The 23,860-nt window shown below is 50.4% G+C and overlaps 2 protein-coding genes and 1 long non-coding RNA gene across 8 annotated transcripts; 1 reads left to right on the top strand and 2 right to left on the bottom strand.

Moving 5' to 3' along the window:
- Positions 215-5,782, bottom strand: LOC108638261. Of its 2 annotated transcripts, XR_001919686.1 has the most exons (3): positions 5,695-5,782; positions 3,211-3,352; positions 215-759 (listed from the first exon to the last, which is right to left on the bottom strand). It is a non-coding gene; the product is annotated as an uncharacterized LOC108638261 (long non-coding RNA). The 2 variants fall into 2 exon arrangements; XR_001919685.1 differs by lacking the exon at positions 3,211-3,352.
- On the top strand, positions 6,105-15,135 carry FAM57A (family with sequence similarity 57 member A). Of its 4 annotated transcripts, XM_018064371.1 has the most exons (6): positions 6,112-6,371; positions 6,833-6,916; positions 10,765-10,969; positions 11,558-11,618; positions 12,435-12,530; positions 13,446-15,134. In XM_018064371.1, exons 1-6 carry the CDS (start codon positions 6,250-6,252, stop codon positions 13,685-13,687), a joined length of 810 nt encoding a protein of 269 aa, XP_017919860.1. In that variant the 5' UTR covers positions 6,112-6,249; the 3' UTR covers positions 13,688-15,134. The 4 variants fall into 4 exon arrangements, with proteins under 4 accessions (XP_017919863.1, XP_017919862.1, XP_017919861.1 ...); XM_018064372.1 differs by lacking the exon at positions 11,558-11,618 and having other exon boundaries at positions 6,108-6,371; positions 13,446-15,135; XM_018064374.1 differs by lacking the exons at positions 10,765-10,969; positions 11,558-11,618; positions 13,446-15,134 and having other exon boundaries at positions 6,105-6,371; positions 12,435-12,492.
- GEMIN4 (gem nuclear organelle associated protein 4) lies at positions 16,129-23,801 on the bottom strand. Of its 2 annotated transcripts, none has more exons than XM_005693304.3 (2): positions 23,566-23,801; positions 16,129-19,491 (listed from the first exon to the last, which is right to left on the bottom strand). In XM_005693304.3, the coding sequence occupies exon 2, from the start codon at positions 19,466-19,468 to the stop codon at positions 16,322-16,324; it is 3,147 nt and encodes a 1,048-aa protein (XP_005693361.2). In that variant the 5' UTR covers positions 19,469-19,491; positions 23,566-23,801; the 3' UTR covers positions 16,129-16,321. The 2 variants fall into 2 exon arrangements, with proteins under 2 accessions (XP_005693361.2, XP_017919859.1); XM_018064370.1 differs by lacking the exon at positions 23,566-23,801 and adding an exon at positions 23,057-23,345.

The following is a 23,860-nucleotide window of genomic DNA, read 5'->3' as shown; positions in this document are numbered from 1 at the left end:
TATGTTCACAGTGATTTGCTGGTTCTAACTCATTTCAGAGGTAATTTCCTTAATGGATCAACATTCTGGAATATTTTTTTAAGTTGACTACCTTTAGCTAGGTGTGGCCATCTGCAAACAAGCAAATTTTTGCATTTATAAGCAAAGGAAATGCATATGTGAAAAGACTTTGAAAATATAAAGCAATACACAAAGGCAAGCACTATATAATCAGTTCTTTGTGTAAATTATGTTTTTTATTGACAGGGATCATTATCAGTGTGTACAGAAGCAAAGACTTCCCTGTGGGGTGTAGCTGTGTCCTCTGTTTGCAGAAGCCATGTGCTTGAGTGTGACTGTGCTTCTCAGACTCACAGTTTGCTTTTGCAAACAGTCCAGGATGAAACTGAGGAAGCTGCAGTCTGGAAGCTGGCGCAGGCCAGGCATCTTCGACCCAATAGATGTTTACTGAGAAGCTTAACAACAAGTTACTGTGCTGTGGGGATACCAAGAGAAAGAACAATTCCTGATTGCTGAGTTGCATATAGTTCACATGTATTTGTGAAAAGACCTTACCTAATTCTCACAGCTGCTCTGCAAGACAGGTAGAGAGGCACGCCCATTAGCAGGGGAGAGTAGGTAGTTTTCTCCAAGTCACACAGCTTCGGAGCAGCAGAACCAGAAGCGGCACTCAGGTATCTCTAATCCTAACCCTGGTGCTGGGTGTCCTGGCTGCCTAGTGGATAGACGGGCCCCTCCTGCCCATCAGGAGCATTCAGTCTGCAGGAGAAATACAAACAGGGATCCGTGAAAGGCCACATTGACCAGGTGTTCTTACTGAGAGCAAACAGTACAGGAGGGAAAAAAGAGGAAGGTGACTAACTGCCTCCTGGTCACACTCTGAGTCCTAAGACCAAGTGGCCACTTTTGCTGGTGGTAGCCTAAAGGGAGAGATGTTCCATTAATGGCAGTCACTTTCTTTCTCTTTGTCCATCTCATTTCATTTCTCTCTGCGTGTTACAGCCCTTTTCCTCTTGTTCGCCTCTTGTGAATTCCAGTCTCTGGATCTGTATCTCTTTGTCTGTTTTCCTGTGTGGAAGGCTGGAGCCTGGCCTTCTTTATTCCCAGTAACTGTTTGTATCTCAGTCTCCTCCGATGGAGCTTCCTGTGCTGTGTCTTTCTTACCATGTCTCTTCCCATCACTTCTCTCCTTTTATCCTCCTTCCTGTTCTGTCTCTGCTTCACCTGTCCCTCATGCGGAAAGGAAGTGTGGTTCTCAGTAAAACATTTTTTATTTCAAAAGACTTTCATTTTCTTTGTTATGATTTTTAAAGTAGATGAGTGGATGGAGACCTCTAAGTTCTCTCTTGGCTCAGGAGCTCAATGTGAAGATGTTTCATGTGTGAATCTCAGTCTTTTTCTATTGTTTCCCCATCTATTTGCCATGAAGTGATGGGACCAGATGCCACGATCTTAGTTTTCTGAATGTTGAGTTTTAAGCCAGCTTTTTCACTTTCCTCTTTCACCTTCATCAAGAGACTCTTTAGTTTTTCTTTGGTTTCTGCCATAAGGGTGGTGTGATCTGCATATCTGAGGTTATTGATATTTCTCCCAGCAATCTATTCACTTGAGTATTCTCAAAGTATTTTACAAGTAAATATGGAATTTTCAGTTTAAGGCTGGAGAAGCCAGGGAGCAGATATGGGGAGAGTCATGTATCTTACTTCCTGACAGTATCCAGCTTGGGATCTAAAGTACTGGGAGAGATGGGGACCAAGAAGCAGGATCAGTGGCAGAAGAAACCACTGAGAAATCCACCACAGCCCTCCAAAACTGGAAGCTTTATTGATTCCCATTCAAGCGGTGTGATTCTGATTTGGTAAATAAGTCTTAACATCCAGTAACCCAAGCCTCACTCCTGAAACCCACAAAGGACGTATAATTAAAACCTCCTTAAATTTCTTCCCAACCCTATAGCATGAAGTAGTTGAAATCACACTGGAACATGAATCAGGAGTCCTGCTCCTAATTTGAGTCTTGCCACTTCATAGAGTGGCAATTCTATTTACCATTTGTACCTAAGTTTCCTTATCTATAAAATGAAAATAATATGCTTATCTACCTCACTGGGTTGGTTATTTTGAGAACCAAGTCAGATAATACATGTAAAATGCTTTGAAAAATTATAGTTATATATAAATATAAAATGGTATTGATAATGGCATCAGAGCCCTTAAACTCCACCCCATACATTTCTATTTGTGGGTAAACAATTAGGAACAATTGTTACTAATCCAAAACCACACTGTGAAAAAGAATTACCTACTCTCTCCTTGCTTATCAAGTTTGATGGCAGAATAGTCATGAAGTACATTGACCTTGAAGGCAGAAAACACTGAATTTAAATCCCAGCACTGCTATCAGCAGTCTGACCTTAGCGATATTTTAGTTGCTTTGGGTCTCGTTTTGCAGACAGACAGACACACACTCACTCATGCTGAGTGAGGGTTATAGATTTTTCATGACGAACCAATGAGATAATGCATGCAAAATGTTGGATCCAGTACCTGGCATATTATGAGTACTTAATAAGCATTAGCTTTAAAAAGTATCACACATTTCTCGAGCATTTGCAATGTGCCACGTGTAACTTAGGGAACAAAACAAAAAGATCCTGTTTTTTTGTTGTGGGTTTTTTTTTTTTTGGTCATATCACGCAGCTTGCAGGATCGTAGTTCCCCAAACAAGCACAGAGTCCTAACCACTGGACAGACAGGAAATTCCCGACATGGTCCTATTTTGAAGAGTGTATAAACAAAAATCAACATGCTTAATACACAAATGCAAAGGCAGTTCAGAAAATGAACTTAGAAGCCTGCCTGGAAGACAGATTCCTTCTTGCAGGAAGAACCATTTAGCTCAAGACTTTTGAAGGCAAAGTGAAGTTTGTGTTGAAAAAAAATTTTTCGGATACTTTTTACTCAACTTTATCGTTTGCCCACAGGGGTTTTTGGATCACTTGAAAAGCCAAGGCTCATGTTTATGCTTGTTGCCCTTCTGGTGATTCAACCTAAACATTTTAGTGACTTCACAAGCATGGTTTCTGAAGTTGATTTTACTGGTTATTTTCTCTGCATGAACCATCTGTTGTTTTCCCTTCATAGACTCCTTAAGAGCAGTACAAATGACTTGTTGATTCCCATCACTTAGAAGTATTTCATTGTTAGTTACCTTTAAGGAGGGATGGTAGCAAGGACTTATGACCACTTGTCCCTCTCTGGGAGAGCTGGAGGTGACTGGGATAAATGGGCAGGGAGTGGAAACTGCAGTGAAGGACTTGCTGTTCCGGTGAGAATGGAAGGTTTACAGACAGCTGCAAATATGAATACACAGATAGACTTTTATTTGCCAGATACCTTGCTACCAAATGGAAGTATCTTTCACCTTTCTACCAACTGTGTTGGCAGTGAATTGGGGAGTCAGAGATGTTGCCCTCAGTAGAAGAAATATCAGACTTTTCTTTGGGTTTTCTGCTTTCTTGCTGCTGCTGCTGCTTATCGCTTCAGTCGTGTTCAACTCTGTGCAACCCTATGGACTGCAGCCTGCCAGGTTCCTCTGTCCCTGGGATTCTCTAGGCAGGAGTACTGGAGTGGGTTGCCATGTTGGCCTCCTGGGGATCTTCCTGACCCAGGGATCAAACCCTGGTCTCTTGCACTGCAGGAAGGCTCTTTACTGCTGAGCCATCAGGGAAGCCCCCTTCTGCTTCCTTGCTGCTGCTGCTAAGTCACTTCAGTCGTGTTCGACTCTGCGCAACCCCATAGACAGCAGCCCACCAGGCTCCCCCGTCCCTGGGATTCTCCAGGCAAGAACACTGGAGTGGGTTGCCATTCCTTCTCCAATGCATGAAAGTGAAAAGTGAAAGTGAAGTCGCTCAGTCGTGTCCCACTCTTCGAGACCCCAGGGACTGTAGCTTACCAGTCTCCTCCATCCATTGGATTTTCCAGGCAAGAGTACTGGAGTGGGGTGCCATTGCCTTCTCCTTACTGTTGGCTAAATCTCTCAGTTTAACTACATATAGGAAGATGTTGAAAGCTGTGTTTATATCTGCTTCTACACCAGCAACTTCTATGTTAGAGAAAGTTTAATTGGCATCTAACAGAAATCATCTGTTAGCTTATAAAAGTCATAGAATCTTAAAGATTTGGGGGCAGGAAGAACCTAGGAGGGTTTGTAATACAGCCTCTTCAATTTCACAAATGAGCAAAATGGCCCAGGGAGACTGAGCCCATCTCTTCCAGAGTCCTCTGAGAGGGTTTGGTCAGCATTTTGCATGGTGCTGATTTGAAGAGATCTCTATAGTATGTTTCGATTGCTGTAGTTCAGTTCAGTTCAGTTCAGTCGCTCAGTCGTGTCCGACTCTCTGCAACCCCATGAATCGCAGCACGCCAGGCCTCCCTGTTCATCACCATCTCCCGGAGTTCACTCAGACTCATGTCCATCGAGTCCGTGATGCCATCCAGCCATCTCATCCTCAGTCGTCCCTTTCTCCTACTGCCCCCAATCCCTCCCAGCATCAGAGTCTTTTCCAATGAGTCAGCTCTTCACATGAGGTGGCCAAAGTACTGGAGTTTCAGCTTCAGCATCATTCCCTCCAAAGAAATCCCAGGGTTGATCTCCTTCAGAATGGACTGGTTGGATCTCCTTGCAGTCCAAGGGACTCTCAAGAGTCTTCTCCAACACCACAGTTCAAAAGCATCAATTCTTCGGCGCTCAGCTTTCTTCACAGTCCAACTCTCACATCCATACATGACCACAGGAAAAACCATAGCCTTGACTAGATGGACCTTAGTCGGCAAAGTAATGTCCCTGCTTTTGAATATGCTATCTAGGTTGGTCATAACTTTTCTTCCAAGGAGTAAGCGTCTTTTAATTTCATGGCTGCGGTCACCATTTGTGGTGATTCTGGAGCCCAAAAAATAAAGTCTGACACTGTTTCCACTGTTTCCCCGTCTATTTCCCATGAAGTGATGGGACCGGATGCCATCATCTTCGTAAATGAATTGTCTTGCTCCCCTTTGTAAGCTGAGGAAGATACAGACCAAAGTAAAACTCTGGCAAACCCCAAGAGAAGAGAAGCCAGTAGTACTCAAGTTAATGTATTGGCCTCTGTGTTTGGTGCTGAGTGAAAACAGCTTGATTCACTCCACTCAATTCCAGAGCATCTGACCCAAGAACTCTGAAATAAGGATGACGTTATCAATAACAACAGCAGTCACCAGGACGGGATGGTATCTTGGCCCAAAGCCAAGAGACAGTACCGCAATACCACAGCAAGTCTGCGGCCATGAGACCCCACCGCCCTGTGTAGTTTGAAAGAGGAACTGCTGGATTCAGGATTTCATGTTTCTCGATTCAGGATTTCATGTTTCTCGGAGCGATGCTCCCCTGGAGAAAGTTGAGCAGTTGGCAGGACGTAGAAAAGCCATCTTTCGCCGGCAGAGAGACCATTTCCTTAAGAATCCCACTTGGACGCTAGAGTGCTTCATAGACGAGCCGCGCAGGCGGACGCCACCAGCCCACCCGCCCTGGCCTCCCTCCGCCTGAGACGCCCACCGCCCGGTTCGCGCCGGGCCACGCCCCTGCCCCCGCGGCTCGCCCCCGCGGCTCGCCCCCGCCCCGCGGCTCTAGGGGACCCGGCCCGGCGCCTTTCCCTACCTGGCTCCGTCGGGGCCTCCCCCACCCGCCGCCTGGCCCGGGGCTGGGGAGGGCAGGTGCGAGGCGGTTGGCTGGCCGCGCGGGTCCCCGCGGGTCCCCGCGGGAGGGGGAGGCGTCCGCAGTGACGGAACAGAAGCCGCGAGAGCCTCGGCGCTGCCCCCACGGCCTCGGCCGGGCGGCGGCCACTGGCGCGCCGCGGGTCGGGGGCGCAGCATCGGCGCGCTCAGGGCCCGGCGGGCAGTAGCTCCCGCCGCCGCCCACTCGCCGGCCGGGGAATCCGGGGCAGCCTCCCGCCCAGGGGCGGCGGCGGCGAGACCCCGCCCCGCCCGGCCGGCCCGCGCCTATCGTGGTCCGCGGCCTGGTCACGCGGGGAGTGGCGCCGCGAGCTCCGGGCCATCGCCCGGCGGCGGCCAGAGTCGCGGCGGGCCGGGACGGGAGCGGAGGGCGGAGGGTAGAAGTAGGGGCGGGCGGGCCGCGCCAGTCCCCGAGCCGCGCACGCGGAGCCGACCGAGCCACGCCGAGGGCGCCGAGCAAGGCGGCCGAGCCCGAGCACCCATGCTGCTGCCGCTGGCCTGGGGCTCGCTCTTCTTCCCGGGGCTCTTCGGGGTCTGCACCTGGGGGCTGCGGCGCGCGCGGCCCGCCTGGACCCACCACGACTGCGTGATGATCAGCACCAGGTACGGGGCGAGCCCGCGCCATCGCCCGGCTACCCGCCCCGGCCGCGCCCGCCCCGCGCCGAGCCCAGGGCGGAAAAGGGGGGCGACAGGAAGAGGGGGCTGCCTCCCGGGTCCTCGCCCCTCCGCGGCGCCGGCCGGAGCGCTCCGAGGACCCTGCGCGTCCTGCCCCGGAGGGAGGGAGAAAGACGGAGGTGGCTGGAGGCGGTTGCCGGGGAGGGGTGGGGGTGGCGAGAAGCGGGGGTCGGCTGCCCGCGCTAATGAGGACCAGGAGGAACATCTCCCGACCTCCGACATCTACCAGTGGCTTTAGGGGTCGGGAGCGGGGTGGCGGCCCTCGCTGCCCCGGCAGCCTGGGGAAAGTCAGGTTGCAGGGTTCTGGCTTCATGCTGTCCGTGGGACTGGATTGAGGGCGCTCTTCACCACCCCACCCCACCCCGTTTCTCTTTTCTGCCGCACGTTAGGCTGGTTTCTTCAGTGCAGGCTGTGTTGGCCACCGGGTCTGGGATCATCGTCATCCGCTCCTGCAGCGACGTGATCACCGACAGGTAACATCCGATGCGGATGCCGGTTGAAAGCTACACAAATCACAGCGCCGAGCTCTTTCGAGGTTTCCACAGTTGAGTGGCTCACAGGCACTGGCTCTTTATCAGCATAAGCCAGCAGACAGCTGATTAATGGGTGAAACTTGGGCACCATAATTAGTTCCCTCCTCTCCTCACCTTCTTCAGCATCGCCAGCTTAGAAATAAATGCTGGAGAATGCCATTTAGAGACTTGAGTCTGATTTAAGGTGTATTAGAGGACAGTGTGGTCTATCGACCCAAGTTCTTTATGCGATTGATACATGTGAAAATTACTTACAAGTGAAAGTAAGGCTTTTGATGCTTTTAAATTACCTCCCTGGGGTTCTGCTCTGGACTCCAGAGCCAGGGTATGTCCAGTGTGGTTAGCAGAACCCTCCTAAGGAAAGGAACAAAACCCCTCATCCCTTTCCTTAACAAATGTCGCTTTCCTCTTTCCTCTGAAAGATTAAGGTAATGAGTTTTCTGGATCTTTTGGAAAACTGACTGGTGTGTGTGTTAGAGCTCAGGCCAGGGCTGGGCAGCAAATGTGCATCTGGTAAAACATATAAAGACCTGGCCTCTACTTTGTATAGTATTTAGACCTGTGCAATGGTGGTTCCCACCATCTCACCCCCCACTTTTAAAGCCATCCTTTTTATTTGTCTTCTCAGAATCACTCTTTCTTCCTCACAGATAAATTGAAGAGCGACTGTCAAATGTGTGGGGAAAGTTAATAGCCTGTCCTGATCCCTTTCTCATGGTGACTCGCTTAATGGCCTGCTTTTTACCTGTTGGGACTGGAATGGCAGGGGAGCCTGAGTGGGGCGTCTAACTCACTGTGGCCTGCAAATTCCATGCCTGGATCTTACTTGGGATTTGTCCTGCCATCATGATGTTTGTACTTGTCTTTTTTTGCCTCTTTTTAGGCAAGACCAGCTATTGGCAACACGCTGTAGATGCTGAGAGAAGACAGGTCAAGTGACTGACTGCATACATCTAAGGCTAACAGCTTTTGCTTGGCTGGATTCAATATGTATTTTAATTGAGCATGTTCTGATGGTGCAGCAAGCTCCCTCACTCTAGTCTATCAGGTCAAACTTGACATGCGCCTCCTTTGCTGAGATAAAGGCAGATGCAGCCCCACAGCACTCCTGGGCAAGCTGCAGAAAGCTGCTACACATTTCAGAAAGGAGGTCTGCACACGATTAACTTTCAGTTCTTTAGCCCTGTGTCTCAGGGGCTTGGGCATCTGAGTTTGGCTTTCAGAGTCCTTCTTTTGTGTAACTTTATGCCTTAGATTCATTCTCTGCTTGCAGAATGGAGACAGACACCACCTTCACCTTACATGGATGTACAAAGATGCTCTAAAGGCAGCTAGATCATCTAGGGGCAGGGGGAAAGCCTTCGAGGTTCATAGTCTGTTCATCCAAATATTTCTCTATCATATGCCCTTGAACTTTAGGCCTTCATATAGAATGTCTGAAAGTAGGAGGAGGTGTCTATGAATCTTCCCAAATTATATGCAGAATGTGGTGTGGGGCCAGGGCTTTCATCATCATCTTAAAAGAGATCCAGATCCTTAATAGGGCTGAGAATCACAGCTCTAGGCAATTTCTCTATTTAAGCACTTACTTTTGTTTGTTTGTTTTGGCCATACTGTGAGGCTTGCTAGATCTTAGTTCCCTGGACAGTGATCTGCCAGCAGTGACAGCGTAGGGTCCTAAACACAGGACCACCAGGGAATTCCCTAAGTACTTAGATTTGGACAGTACTTTTTACATTTAAAAGGACTCTCAGGGCTCACCAGTGGCTCAGTGGTAAAGAATCTGCCTGCCAATGCAGGAGACACAGCTTCAATCCCTGATCTGGGAAGATCCCACATGCTGTGGAGCAGCTGAACCCATGTACCACAACTGTAGAGCCTGTGCTCTGGAGCCCAGGAGCTACAACTACTGAGCCCATGTGTTGCAACTGCTGAAGTCCTCTAGCCCTAGAGCCTGTGCTCTGAAACAAGAGAGCCATTGCAAAGAGCAGCCCCTGCTCACCGCAGCTGGAGAAAAGCCTGTACAGCACTAAGGACCCACCACAGCCAAAAATAAATAAATATAATTTAAAAAATAAAAGGACTCTCATCAGAAACTTCCTGGAGGTCCAGTGGTTAGGACTCCACACGTTCACTGCCAAGGGCCCACGTTCAGTCCCTGGTTGGGGAACTAAGATCCCACAAGCCATGGCGGTATGGCCGATAAATAAATAAATAAATAAATAAAAGGATTCTCATACTTTTGACTTTCTAATCTTCACAATGACTTTATCAGGGAAGTAAGACAAGGCTTATTATCTTCATTTAATAAAAGAAGTAGTTAAGGTCCAGGCTAGTGGTAGCTAAGTTTATAATCCAGATTGCTTGCTAGTACATCTTTGGGGAATTCTTGACAGCCACACTTTCTCATCTTACTGAATTGGTAGTGTGTGCAAAATTTTAAAACCCTGGGATCCACTCAAGGGGAGAGGTCAGTTACATTTCAGCTGAGCTTCTAGTAGCTGTTCATAGTTGTTTCAATTGGGATTGCTTCAAGAAAGTGGTGGAGACCACAGATGGGCAGTAGAATAAATATTGCATCTTTTTTTACCTCAGTGGAACTTGGCTGTTAATTTACCTGCATGAATATTAAATTTGCCATTACTTGTGTGCCTGTTTTACAGCTTACTCATTATTTAGTTTTGCTGTGGTAAGTGTGGAATGATTCAGGAACCGCAATGTGAATGGCACTCTATATATTCCCAGTGTTGCCTGTTCAGTGGATGGGCTCCTTTGGTTAAGTCACCCGGGACAAAGGGAAAGACACAGATGTGAGGCCCTTGGCACACCATGTGTAGTCTCTGGGGTATCAAGTCCTGAACAAGCACTGCAGGCGATTCTGATGTTTGGGTAGTTTGAGCCACATAATAGTGAAATGTTTCATCTGCCTAACACGTGGGCACGCTGTTAAACTTAGCTGATTTGGAGAGTCTAATCCTCCTCCAGATAGTACACCATTTTAATTTTTTTTTCACATATATTTTCTGTAGAATGGCTCTTTTGGGACCAAAATTTCCAAAATTATGTAGAGACTTCCCTTCAGATCTGCTCTGGGACAGTGATAAAACTATCATTTTGACTTAGCAAATATTGATTCAACACCTTTGGACAAGTAAATGGGAACACTTGTCTTTTGTCCTGGGTTCTCTTTGGGTATCTGTCCGATGTAAGGTAGTCCTTGAGATCTGGGCTCGTTTCCAGACACATTTTTCTTAATGAGTGACACTGAGTTCAGCTGTGCAGTTATAAAGAAAATGGCCAGGGCTACTTCCCAGAAACTCCCTAGAGTGGGGTTGCAAACAGATGTAAGAGAAACTCAACTGCTGAGTAACGAGTGGAGTTAAACTGGAAATATTGGATTTGGGATGTGGGCCACCTTCCAAACCAGTTTCTTGGTGGGGCGATTGAATCATTAGTAGAGGTATCTACCTCAAGGTCAGCCTCTATTGCAGTACCAGAAAACCCATTACAAATGAGTAGGCAAATAGTGACGGCAAGTCACCAAAACACAGGGTGCTGAGGGGATCCTTGCTTTCTAAGCCTTTGGTACTTAGAAGTTTGCCCTGTAAATTTAAAAAAGTTGTTCACCCGCCCTGTCAATTTCAGCATCTTCACTGTAAAATGTCTGGGGTCAAGACAGCTGATGAAGTACAAAGCCAAAGCAAATGTGTGTAAGTGGAGGCTGGCTGTGAGCCTTCGTAGTTGGTACCCGTGATTACTCCCTGGACCGTGTATATGCTTTCTTTCAGGCACTGGCTTGCCCGAGAGTATGTCTGGTTTTTGATTCCCTACATGATCTATGACACCTACGCCATGTACCTCTGTGAATGGTATCGAGCTGGGGACCAGAGCAGCAGACATTCCCTCACCATTTTTCGAAACTTCCTAAGCAAAAACCGCCTCATGATCACACACCATGTGTTCATTCTGCTTGTCCTTGTGCCCATTGCCCAGGTAATGGCCTCCCAACAGCCACCAAGTCGCTCGTTTCTCTTGTTGAACCGGGCACCCCGACCATCAGATTCCCCCTTTTCCTCCCCTTCGTTGCCTCACCCGCCACCCTCCTGCCAGCTGCTGCCGCAGCGCAGGGAGGAATTACATCTGAAACTTCTGGTCCTCCTTACTGGTGATCCCCTGGCCCTCAGGGCTTCTCCAGCATTTGTCAAAGGTTCTGCCATTAGTTCATTGAAGATAAAAACCAAGGACTTCCCTGGTGATCCAGTGGCTAAAACTCCAAACTCCCAGTGCAGGGAGCCTGGGTTTGATCCCTGGTCAGGGAACTAGATCCCACATGCCGCAACTAAGACCTGGCATGGTAAAATAATAATTTTTTTTTTAAAGATAAAAACCAATATACAATAAAACATAAAGACTGTTTAAAGAAATGAGAGTGGCTCCATCAACTGGTTATTTGCCCTAATAGTGCCCAGAGAGGGCTGTATACATTATTTTGATGTTACAAAAGCAGAGACTCTCAAAACAGCCTCTTAATTTCTTCCCCGATCTGCTTTTTTCCCCCCATTAAAAAACTCACCCAACAAGGAAGAGAAATGGGAATGCAGAGTGAGTAACGAGTCATTCCCGAGGACCTACCGGGTGACAGGTATTTGGTTTAAAAACTCACAGCTTTCTAATAGTCATTAGAAATTATTAGAAATAATTAGACATGAGTTCCCTGGTTGCTCAGTGGTAAAGTATCCGCCTGCAACGCAGGAGCTACAGGAGACAAGCGTTTAATCCCTGGGTCAGGAAGATCCCCTGGAGGAGGAAATGGCAACTCACTCCAGTATTCTTGCCTGGAGAATCCCATGGGCAGAGGAGCCTGGTGGGCTACAGCCCATGGGGTCGCAAGCAGTCAGACACGGCTAAAGCAACTTAGCAAGCACGCAAGCAATCAGACGTGATAATTAGAGAAACTATTAGCCCTCTATGGTAGACGAAGAAAGTGGGGCCCTGAGAGTTTCCATTCCTCCCCTCGGGGGTACACTGTGCTGCTTTCCTGAAAGGATAAGAGGAGAAGCAAGAGGGTGTGATGTTGACAAGCCTCTCTTGACTGTATTGGGACCCTAACATTAAGCATGGGGCCTGGCACGCATTTTATGGAACTGATTTGGCTTCAGTGTCCTTGGCAGGACTAAGTGGACACCCAAAAGTGGGCTGCAGTCTCTTGGCTGACACTGAAATTCAGAGCAAGCCTGGTGATGCAGTTGCCTCTGGACCCTGGGGATTCTGGGCACTATGGAGGCCCCCCAGTGTGAGCTGGTCTGCCCTGGCCCATTGAGTACTTCCCCTCACCCCCCACCCCCACCCCACATGGTTGCTCAGGGTTACCCTTTTCAAGAGCCCTAGTTAAGAACCTTCCTTCCGGTGGTTCCTCAACCTCCATTACTTATTTCCCCTTTCCTCTCTCCCTCTGCAGAAGCTCAGGGGAGAGCTTGGAGACTTCTTTGTCGGCTGCATCTTCACAGCAGAACTGAGCACTCCATTTGTATCGCTGGGCAGAATTCTGATCCAGGCATGTATGGGTGGGGTGGCAGAAATAGTGCCAAGGGAACCGACTCTGCTTTTCCTTGGAGATTAGGGGTAGGGGTGGTTGGAGAAATCCCTTTAGTGCTACGAATAGTGGGGTAGGAGACCCTTGAACAGACTTAAATGTCAGTTGGTCTTCGAAGCCAGTGGGGGTGAGATTGTACGTTTGATTTCACATTTGATCCAGTTCTTTACGGTGGCTCAGACAGTAAAGAATCTTCCTGCAATCCAGGAGATCCAGGTTTAATCCCTGGGTGGGGAAGATCCTCTGGAGAAGAAAATGGCTACTCACTCCAGCATTCTTGCCTGGAGAATTTCACGGACAGAGGAGCCTGGTGGGCTACAGTCCATGGAATTGTACAGTCGGACATGACTGAGTGACTTTCACTTTATATATAATTTTTCCTGGTCATAAATGTTTTTAAAATTATATTTGGTTGCACTGGGTCTTCCCTGGTGCTCTCAAGTTTTTTTCCTCTAGTTGCAGTGGTTGGGGGCTACTCATCCTTGTGTGGGGGCTTCTCATTGTCGCTTCTCTTGTTGTGGTATGAGAACTCAGTAGTTGTGGCACTCGGGCTTAGTTGCCCCGAGGCATGTGGAATCTTCCCAGACCAGGGATTGAGTCAGTGTCCCCTGCACTGGCCGGCGGATTCTTAACCCCTGGACCACCAGGGAAGTCCACAGATTTTCGAATCTGCTGTTTCTGGGCTCCTGTCAGCTGGGTGGCTTTCATATCACTGCTGGAAAAAATGTGGGACTGTATGCATCTATCAGTACCACAGGGCTTAGTCATGTTTTCTACAAGTGTCGGAAAAGGAGGCGCTTGACGTGAACCCTGTGGGACTCAGGCTAGTCACAACCCGAAGGTGACCTTGCTTTCTCCCTCCCTCTTCTTTTGCAGCTAAAGCAGCAGCACACGCTGCTGTACAAGGTGAACGGAATCCTCACGCTGACCACTTTCTTCTTGTGTCGGATCCTCCTCTTCCCTTTCATGTACTGGTCCTACGGCCGGCAGCAGGGACTGAGCCTGCTCCGAGTGCCCTTCCACATTCCTTTCCACTGCAATGTGGCCAATGCCTTCCTCATCGCGCCACAGATCTACTGGTTCTCTCTGCTGTGCAAAAAGGCAGCCCGGCTCTTTGATGTTCCTCCAGCCAAAAAGGACAGTTGATGGCTCCCATGAGTCAGGCAGTGAGGCCGCCTACTCAGTATTCCCTGGACCAAATTGCAAATTGTGTCTTGGGTGGCCTCAGCCTTTTGGGTATTGTTCAGCAGATGGATTTGAGTTTTTATAAAGGATATTCACTATCACCTCCCTCTTCTAACCTGCCCCTTTTGCAAAAGCACTTTTTCCCTTAGCAACAACTGTTGGATCCTGTCAGAGCTCCACTGGCAGCGAGGTGGTTTTAATGCAAAGCCCAAGGATCCTTCCTTGGGTCTTACCTCCAGGGCTCTGGGAGGTAGAAACGGGGGGTGTGGAGAAAGGGGTACCAAGGTGCTAAGCAGCCGGGCACCTGCCTGGTCCTAATATTGGTGGCTCCCCACCTTTCCAACCACTCAGGGCAGTATCTATACGCTGGGCCAGCAGAAGCGAGTGACGACTTGGTTCTTTACATAATTTTTTGTAATGCTGGCCTGGGAAAATCACTGTGGGTAGGTAGTTTTTTTGTTTACTAAATAACCTGTTGGTCCTTTGCCTCATTCTCTCATCCATGTGCCAACATAAAATCCTGCCTACTGACTTCCAATCAGAAGTCTCTCTGGCGGGGTGCAGTAGGAGGCAGGGATGGGAGCCTGAAGCACCTGAGTAGGTAGGCAGGCCCGTGGGTCAGCACCTCTGCAGGCTGACTTGGAAAGACCAATGTCAAACTTATGAGCTTGTTGTCAACAGGTAAGATACTGTTCTCTTTTTAAGTACCCTCAAGCCCAGCTTCCCCCATATCCACACATACAGGATGCTCTTGTTAAAAACTACAGGGGTAACACAAAATGACAGCTGCTGAGCTATTCACTGGGTGACCCCACTCTTTGACACTCCTTTTCCTATGGAGTAGGATGGACTTCAGTATTCCAAACCGTGAGATGTCTCATCTAGATGGCCTCCTGATAAGCCAGAGCTTGTGGTCCAAAGCCTGTTCCTCTGAGTTACCACCATTTAGCCACAGAAGGCTGGAGAGCAAGAGTGCAAGACAGCCCTGGCCCAAATATGTTTTGTGGACTGACTCCTACCTACCATTTGCAAATAGCATCCTCTGGTGCCAACACTAATTATTCCTTAACAATAAGAAAGGATTTTAGAAACTGCTACCATGGAATTTCTTCCCAAGTGGCAGTGAAAAACTAGATTTTTTTGAAAAGTGCCTTTTAATTCATTGTTGTCTGTGAACTTTTAAAAGTACTGAATGTGTGACAGTGTCAAATTTTGACTGTTTCGGTCTTTAATGGGTGCCGTTTAAAAAAAGGCTGTAATTTTTTTACTGTTTTGTTTACTGTCAGTATATCTTTATTAATCACCCCTGTGGTGATTAAATTGCACTAATACTTTCCAACTTAATTCTCATTTGTGAAATACATTCATGCCAACTTCCAGTGACTATGTGTCTGTGTTTCTGGTCTGTGTTCTTATTCATGTAACTGGCAGAGGTGGGCTGTTGTGGGAAAAGGGGATGTGTGAACACTTTCACCCTCTAGGAGGGCCTCGCTCATACCTCACTCTAAAGTGTTTCTGTAATTCATGGTGCCAACAGTTCTAGACTTCACGCCCAGTGGTCACATAACTTTAGGCCCTTTCTTCTCTTCCTAGGTGAATCCCTACTAGGAGTCAGGAGGGTGGAAACCCGATTGTAGGCCACAGACAGAGCCAGCCCACTAACCTGAACCTGAACCTAAAGGCGTGGGAGGGAACCCGAACACTGCCTCACTATGATGGGGAGCATGGATCTGTCCCTCCTTACCTCCCAAGTAAACACCTCACCAGTCCCCCGAGTTCTGTAATACATCCTGGACAACCTTAAATTCGCTTTTTCACGCCTCCACACACACCATCTGCTCCCACGTTTTTCAAAACCATGACAACCCATCCTAGGCAGAAGATAATCACACCCATCCTTTGAACACGTCTCTGCTGTGTTTACCAGTTTCAGTACAGCCCCTCTGGGATCCAGTGAACAGATGGAGTTAACATGGGGGGCAGAAGTTCTTAACTCAGGACACCCATTTTCCTGAGGTCACTGACCTACCCCCCAACATCTAATGTTCTTGGCCCAACCTCCTCCTTTTACAGTGGCTACAGGCCTTGTGGGCACACAAATCACTTGGCCAACTGGTAGCAGAAAAAGAGTCCTTTTCCTAGTTCCTGCCCTTTCCAAGACACCACAAAGTGTGTCTGAAGAGTTTCAGTGCAAAAGAACGCATGTGCCTTGTAATCTGTCTACCTGAGTGTTTCACCTTCAGACTTATTTCTTGGGAGAAGTCCAATGATGAACATGTTCCCCCTAGCTAAGAGATCAGGTCAAGCTGAGCCCAGTTTCAGAGTGTACTGAGGAGCCAAGACCACTGAAGAGAAAGACTCAAAAGAGGCAAGGTGAAACTCAAAAGAGAATTTTATTATAACCTGTTTGTTACAAATACCTAAGAAACTATTTTTTTTTACACTGTTATTGTCTTATTTGGGGGCTTGTGTACAATTTCACATGACTGAAAAGTTTCTGCTTTCTCTGCTCCAGTCCCCATCGAGCCCGCCAAGTGGAGGCCCGGCTGTTTTCTGACCCACGGAGGTCAGAAGTTGCTGATCTTCTGCAGGAGGGTTTGGCGCCGCTCCTCGGGGCTGATGTTCTCGGCAATGGACTTTAAGAAGCGCTGCTCGTTTGCTTTCTGGAGCAAGGAGCTGACAGAAGGGTTGGTCTTGCTCAGGGTTTCGTAGCAGGTGAGGATCTCCAAGGCCAAGACATAGAGAGGTTCACAGACCTCCTGGTGGACCATGGCCATGATGTGCAGAACATGACAGAACACCTGGGTATAGAAAAACAGGGTTTCCTGGGTCAGGTCCTGCTCTTGTCCTTGAGCCCAAGGGCCAACCGACTGTATCAACCGAACGGAATCCAGGAGATTGGTCAGACTGTTGCAGAGGAGCTTGACCACATGGCTCCAGCCCTCCACGGGGAGCCAGTTACGGCAGCTCTGGCTGCAGAGAAACTGAAAAGCTCTAAGCAAGAGTACAGAGAGCTGGAGCTCCTGGGCAAAGGGCTTCAGGTTGAGCAGAGGAACGAACTGTATATACTCCAGGCTGTAAGGGACGTGCAGGAGTTGCTTCTCCAACAGTCTCCGGGTCAGCTGGTGAAGGCACTGCCATTCCTGGGGGCTGCACCATGGCATGACCTGCACCAGGGCCACCAGGAAGCCCTTGCTGAACAACCTGACCTCCTCAGGGTTGCCCACATCCACCACCAGGAGGGCGAGCATCTGCTCGGAGATGCTGCTGGAGATGGAGGAGCACTCCATCCAGGCCAGGAGGCCTGTGCCGGGCCCATACCCGGGGTGGGCCTGGGAGGTCCACTCATCCTCAGAAAGCTTACAGATCTCAAAGAGCGTGGCTGGCACCTCGCACTTGAAGTGGCCCTCAAAGAAGCTCTTCAGTCTCAGGCCCACAGTCCAATCTAGTTGCTCCAGCTTCCGGTGGAGCCAGGACAGGGACTTGACCCAGGTGTCCGGGGAGAAGGTGTCGGCATTAGCTGAGACCACCTCACAGAGGAGCTCCAGGATGTGGATGGCCAGGTCCTTTCCGTCCAGGGGGAGACAGCGCTTCTCCTTGGGGAGCTGCCAGTATTTGCTGAAGCCATCAAGGAGCTGGCACAGGCTGAAGATGAGCGGGAACGGAGAGCAGGACTGCAGCCAGTATTCCTCCAGGTTTGTGCTCCCTTCCAGAGTCTGGACGAAGATTCTCAGACTGAGGTCCACCTCTTTGACCTCCAGCATCAAGAAAGGCAGGACAAACTCCTTTAGTACCTCATCCGGCTCGAGCAGAGCAGCGACTGGAATCCCTTGGGGTTTTATAGGACTCACCAGGCAGCTCAGGAGCTCCAGAAACTGCTTCTCCTCCCGGGGTGTCGAGAGTTTGGTCCAGACCGTTTCTTTGAGGCAGGACACCACGAATGTGGTGGAGTGGTCTGGCCCCTGCTCTTCCGTGAACCGGAGGGCGGGGAAGGCAGTGAGAATCTGAGCCAGGAACTTGTGGGTGCCGAGGTTGACCACAGCCATGCTGCACACCTTCTTCACCGTGATCTCCGGGTGCAGGATGACCAGGCGGGCCACGGAAGCAACAGCCTTAGCCAAGCCCTGTTCAGAGGTGCTCTGTGTGAGCTGGTTGAAAGTCGTGTTGAGGTCCTCCTGAAAGCCCTCCAAGTGAGCTAACAATTTCTCAGAGAGGCCCTTGCGCCCCCAAGAGCGCAGGACCCCCGAGAGGACTTTATTTTTATCTGGCAGCGAGAGGTGTGTGTAACACTCCAGGATCAAGTCGACCACCTGTTTGATCTGAGGTTTGGAGACGGCCCTATCTATCGTGCCGACTTCCATCACCGTCTCCAGTAGCTTTAACACCAGGCCCGGCTCTCGGAAGAGAGCCCGGTTGTCGAGCAGGCAGGACAGCCACTCGTCTGAGAAGGCCCACCTCCTCTCGGAGGCGAAGATGTAGCACATCTCCACGTGGCGGTCCATCTTCTGCTCGATGATGGCCATGGCGATGGAGGCGGCGATGTCCTGCCCACCGCCCGTGCTCCTCACCGCCCTGTTCGTCTTCCTCAGGAAGTCCCCCACGCACTCTGCCAGCTCGGAGACCACCTGCCTCTCCTCCTTGGCCAGGCTGGTGGTATCCAGGTAGAGCTTCAGGTTCTGGCTGAAGGAGGTCAGGCTGTCGCAGAGCCGGAAGCTGTCGTAGCTGGTCCCCTGGCTGCTGTTGAGCAAGGCCTGCAGCTCCTCCCCCCACTCTTGCAGCAGGCTGCGCAGGAACTCAAAGCCCACGAAGATGGTCTCACTCGGCAGCCTGGCCAGGGAGGTCAGGCTGATGTCCCGCTCCGCCTCCTTCACCTTCTCTGCCAGTGCCTGCTGGTGATACGGGTTCTGGGTGTCTGAGTTCCACACAGAGATCACCGTGGCCAGCTTGTCCAGGTACACGGTCGCGGACACTTCCTGGGGGTCTTCCTCCATCAGAGCAAACACGGTCAGCATGTCAGCCAAGTTGGCTAAGGCGCAGCACTTCATCCCAGGACATAGGATCCTGTCCTGGATTTGTTTCAGCCCCGTGAGCAGCATGGCCAGCAGGGGCATGGTTGGACACACATCTGGATCGGACTTGAACCTCTTTGGGGGGTGGGAGAAGTCATCGGAGGAGGACAGGTACTTGTGGGCCATTGTCCGGAACTGGGAGAGCAGGGGGTCCTGCTGATTGCCCTTGTGCTTCATCATTTCCCACCAGACGTCGAGGAAGAAGGCCACGTCCTTGGAAGAAGTGTCGACGGTCATGTGCTCCAAAAAGCGCTCTAGTTCCGCACGGCAGATAGTGGTGGGCAGGGCCATCAGGAGCTGGATAAAGAGTCCAGAGGCCTCCAGTGACTTGAGCAGCTCAAAGAGGACCGTGTGATTGATGGTGGGGATCATGTTGCCCACAGAGAAGAATACATCTTCCTGCCAGCGGTTTTCCATGTCGGAAGGGGTGACGGGGCAGGGCTGTAGCACCTTGGCCCAGATGATAATCAGGGCTTTCTTCTTCCAGGCGAAGGGCTGGGAGCAGGCTGCGGCGGAGGAGATCTCCCTCAGAGCCTCCACAATGGGCCGCCCAACGTGCTCCCAGTCAGACTTGGTCATTTCAGCCAGTGCTTTGGGGCGGAACAGCTGCTCGGCCAGCAAGAAGCCCCCGTGCAAGATAGTCATTTCCTCACAGATATTCAAAGGTCCTGCAAAGATAGAACGTGGTGAAAAAATTTCCAGAACAGTAAGCAGAGGTTGGAGAGAGAGACAGCAGTTGGTTGATGGGCTGTCATGATTAGGGGTACAGAAGATAAGGGTTCTGAGTGAGATCGGTAGGAGTGGGGAAAAGAGGGTAGCTCCAGGAGCCGCTGCAGAGCTGGAGTCAAAGGATTTACCTGAGGAACCAAAAGGACTCCCAGCTCTCTAGGGGCTTCCCTGGTGGCTCAGTGGTAAAGAATCTGCCCGTTAATGCAGGAGACTTGGGTTCGATCCCTCGGTCAGGCAAAGAAGGAAATGGGAACCCACTCCAGTATTTTTGCCTGGGAAATCCCATGGGCAGAGAAACCTGGCAGGCTTACAGTCCAGGAGGTGTCACAAGATTTGGACATAACTTAGCAATTAAATAACAACAAAGCTCTCTAGCCTGCAACTGGTAAGACAACAGGCACCACTGGACACAGGGAGCACAAGAAATGGGCTGGGAGGGAACACTGATCAGTTTTGGTCATTTGGAGTTTGAAGGCAGAACATTAAAGTAGAGATGTCCTCTGGTCCGTCTAGTCAAGGCTATGGTTTTTCCAGTGGTCATGTATGGATGTGAGAGTTGGACTGTGAAGAAAGCTGAGCGCCAAAGAATTGATGGTTTTGAACTGTGGTGTTGGAGAAGACTCTTGAGAGTCCCCTGGACTACAAGGAGATCCAACCAGCCCATTCTAAAGATCAGCCCTGGGTGTTCATTGGGAGGACTGATGTTGAATCTGAGACTCCAATACTTTGGCCATCTCATGCGAAGAGTTGACTCATTGGAAAAGACTCTGATGCTGGGAGGGATTAGGGGCAGGAGGAGGAGGGGACGACAGAGGATGAGATGGATGGATGACATCACAGACTCAATGAACTTGAGTTTGGGTAAACTCCGGGAGTTGGTGATGGACAAGGAGGCCTGGCGTGCTGCGATTCATGGGGTTGCAAAGAGACTGAACTGACTGAATGGAAACAGAGGGCTGGAAAGTCAGCCTTGAAATGCAGCTCAAAAGAGTCTGCCTGGAGGTGAGGTCCTCCAGTAAAAGGATGGACCAACAGAGGCTTTGGGGAGGAACTTCTGAGAGAGAGAAAGAAAACACAAGGACAGGACCAAACTACAGCAGCCACCAAGTACGTACTGCAGGACACAACACTGAGCTTCTAACTAACAATATAGACTAGGAGGGGCCCGGACCAGGGCTGTGGGTACAGCTGCACTCAGACAAGTCCTGCCTCCCTACTTTTCTCTAAAAATCTTGTCTTGCAAATGGATTTCAAATCGTCTGCCTTTTAAGGAAACAATTCAATTCCTACAACTTTTTCCATCAAAGAGAATAAGCCGCTAAGGGTCCTGGTTTCTTTTGTTAGAAACCAAGAAGAAAATAGGTAAAAAAGATTGCACTTGATTCAGAAGAGTCCTTCCTTCAGTGAGCCATGAGTCAACATAGACTTAGCAAGGAAGGGGATGTTTAGACAGACATATATTAAATCCTAGCTCAGCCATTCAAAAGCAGTATCATCTTGGACAGATTACTTCTTTGAGCTTCCCTTCTGCATAGGTGGGCATAATACAGACTGCACATTATGACTGTCAGGGTCAAATATTAACAGTATATACTAGTCAAGCCCTTGGCATTGGGTCTGTGCCCATTGTTGGCTCCCAAACCCATCTCTCAGGGCTGCTAAGGGTTAAATAAGATATAGCTACAATGAGTCTGACATGACTGAGCAACTGAACCACAGTGAGAGTCAGGACAAAGAGCCTGAGACGTCCCTGGTGGCCCAATGGTTACAACCTCAGGCTCCCAATGCAGAGACCCAGGCAGGGTTCAATCCCTGGTCAGGCAACTGGATTCCACATGCCACAGCTAAAAGATCTCCCATGTCACAACCAAGACTGGGTGCAACCAAAAAAACAAAAACAAAAAAAAAATCCTGACTAGGTGCTTGAACGCCGGTTCCCCCAAACCTTTCCACCGTTGGCAGAACTAGAATCTTGCCCCTATTCTTTGCCTTCCTCCAGCTCAGAAACATGGCACAGAGCTCTCGAAGGTGTGTTTCCCTTGGCTGAGAAAGTAAATCACTGTACAAACTCTTCAATATTCCTGATTCCTCCCCTCTTTCTCAGGGCCAGTACCTCGTGCCCCCAAGGACACAGCTTCTCCATCTTCATGAGCCAGGGTTCTACCCAGCCCTTTCCACTAGGAGCGTAAATCCAATCCACTGTTCCTGAGGGCATTCCACCTGGCTGTGCAGTGGCGGAGGCAGACTCCCAGGAAGAGCTGGGTTGCTGAGGAGTCTCCCTGGGGGTTCTGGGCCTTCTTTCTGGCCCAGGCTGCTCTGCCAGGGCCCCCAAATAGGCTCCCTTCTGACTCTGTAAATTCAATTTTATTGCACTATCCACTCAGTTGAGATGTTTGGAACTGGAAACTCACCTTCCACAGACATTTGAAGGAGTAAGTCCCAGAAACAGTTAATAGCTGAACAAATCCCAAATGTGTTATCACTTATGGTTAACTGGTGCTTGTGAGTACCCACTCCTTATGTTGATTAAGTGCTTACTCTGTACCAGGCACTGTGCTGGTTGGTATGCATATAAGACCTCTTTTGATGGTCACATCGACCTTTTGAGGATCTTTCCTGTTTCAGATATGGGAACGTTAAGACTCAAGCAATTTGCTCAGGATGCCGAAACTCCAAAGTGGTGGGGCTGGGAGAGAGATCGCTGCAGCTGCAGGCTCCAAACTCTTTCAACTCTACCCTCCCACCATGGAGGAGCTGGCTGGGAGCAGGGTCCAGAACATTCCTCTACAGCCTCCTATTACTAGTACACCTTAGGAAGCCTCACCCCAGCTCTTCCAGGACAGCCTACAGGTCTCAGGCCCTTAAGAGCACGTCTGGCGGGAGGGGGGTGGGGGGTGGCGCTGGGCAAGCAGCTGCAAATTTATACCAGCTCCCCACTCCCTTCTCCCAAACCTGGCCTCTGAGTATTCAAGAGGCACGTGCCACCTCGGCTGCTGCAACCGGCGCCAACTGCTGGTCTGAAGAACGCCAGTCCTGCGCAAAGGCTCCAGGCTCGACTCTGTACACATGTGACCTCAGTGAAAAGTTGCCCAAACTCTGTGAAACGGATATGGTATCATCTCCTTCTATCCACGAGCACCTCAAGAGTCAGACACTTGCTCAAGAACTCAGCAGACGTTCAATGAATGAGACTGTCATGGATCCAAGCGGATTCTCCCATGCGCTCCCGGAGCCCGGCCTTTTCCAAACCACGTGCCCGAACCTGACAACTCTCGGGAACGCAAACTTCTCATCCGCTGGGCCCCGGAGCTGGCTAGCGGCGGGCGGAGGAGTGGTGGGCTAGAGCCCGGCCTCCCGACCCCGGGTCTCCAGGACACCCTCGCCTTCCCAACTCCCTCCCCGGCCCGGAGGCCTCCCTGAGCCCAAGCCCGCTCTGCACTGCCTGGTCACCGGTCGTGGGACCGCGGCCCACGTGGGTCCGGGCCTGGGAAGCCGAACACCCACCTAGGTCCATGGCGGCGACTCCGGCGGCGGCGCGGGCCGCCCCTCCCTCTCCGCGCTGAGGGCGACGTAAGCGTCACGGCACAATGGGCGGCCCCGGGGGGCGGGACAATAGGCCGGGCCTCGGCCACAGCCCGCAGTCTCACCTCGGGCTCCGGGCGGTACAGACCCGGCCTCCGCCGCCCCGCGCGCACGCGCGGTCCCACTTAACCGGCGGCGGCGTTAGGACCGGCAGGCCCACAGCACCCCCTATCGGCCGGAGTCCTCCCACCAACGTACAGGCAGGTACCCGTGCTCCGCCCCTTCCTCTCCCCGGGCCCCGCCCCCAAGGGACCGCCCACCCCCAGTCCCCGCCTCGCGCGGCCAGGAGTCGGGGCAATCCCCGTTTCCTGGGTTCCAGTTGGTCCTTCCCTTTAGCTCTGTCCTTGGCCTCTCATTCTTCAACATCCTGTAACGCGAGCCCCGCCACTGTTCACTCTCACTAAATATCCCTCCCCAGGCTGCCCACTAACCTGCATGGACACACCACTCCACTCCCTGAGAGCCTTCCTCCCCCGCAGCGGGGCTCCTGTCCGACTCCAACACGCGTGGTCCTCAGCGTTCTTCCTTCTGACAGCAGCAGTTGCTCCATTATTTTCTGGCATCACAAACACCTTTGAAATGTTAACGGTTGTCCTTCACAGAAAATGCACGGTGCAAGCCAGAATGCCTGTGTGGGAGATCTAATCCAAGGGGCCCGTTTGTAATCTGTACTGTAAAATAACCCACGTATATCCTCTGTCTTTCCCACACATTGTCTTGTCTCCC

This window comes from Capra hircus, chromosome 19, assembly GCF_001704415.2.
Source record: "Capra hircus breed San Clemente chromosome 19, ASM170441v1, whole genome shotgun sequence".
Taxonomy (NCBI): domain Eukaryota; kingdom Metazoa; phylum Chordata; class Mammalia; order Artiodactyla; family Bovidae; genus Capra; species Capra hircus.
This window is presented reverse-complemented; position numbering and strand designations above follow the sequence as displayed.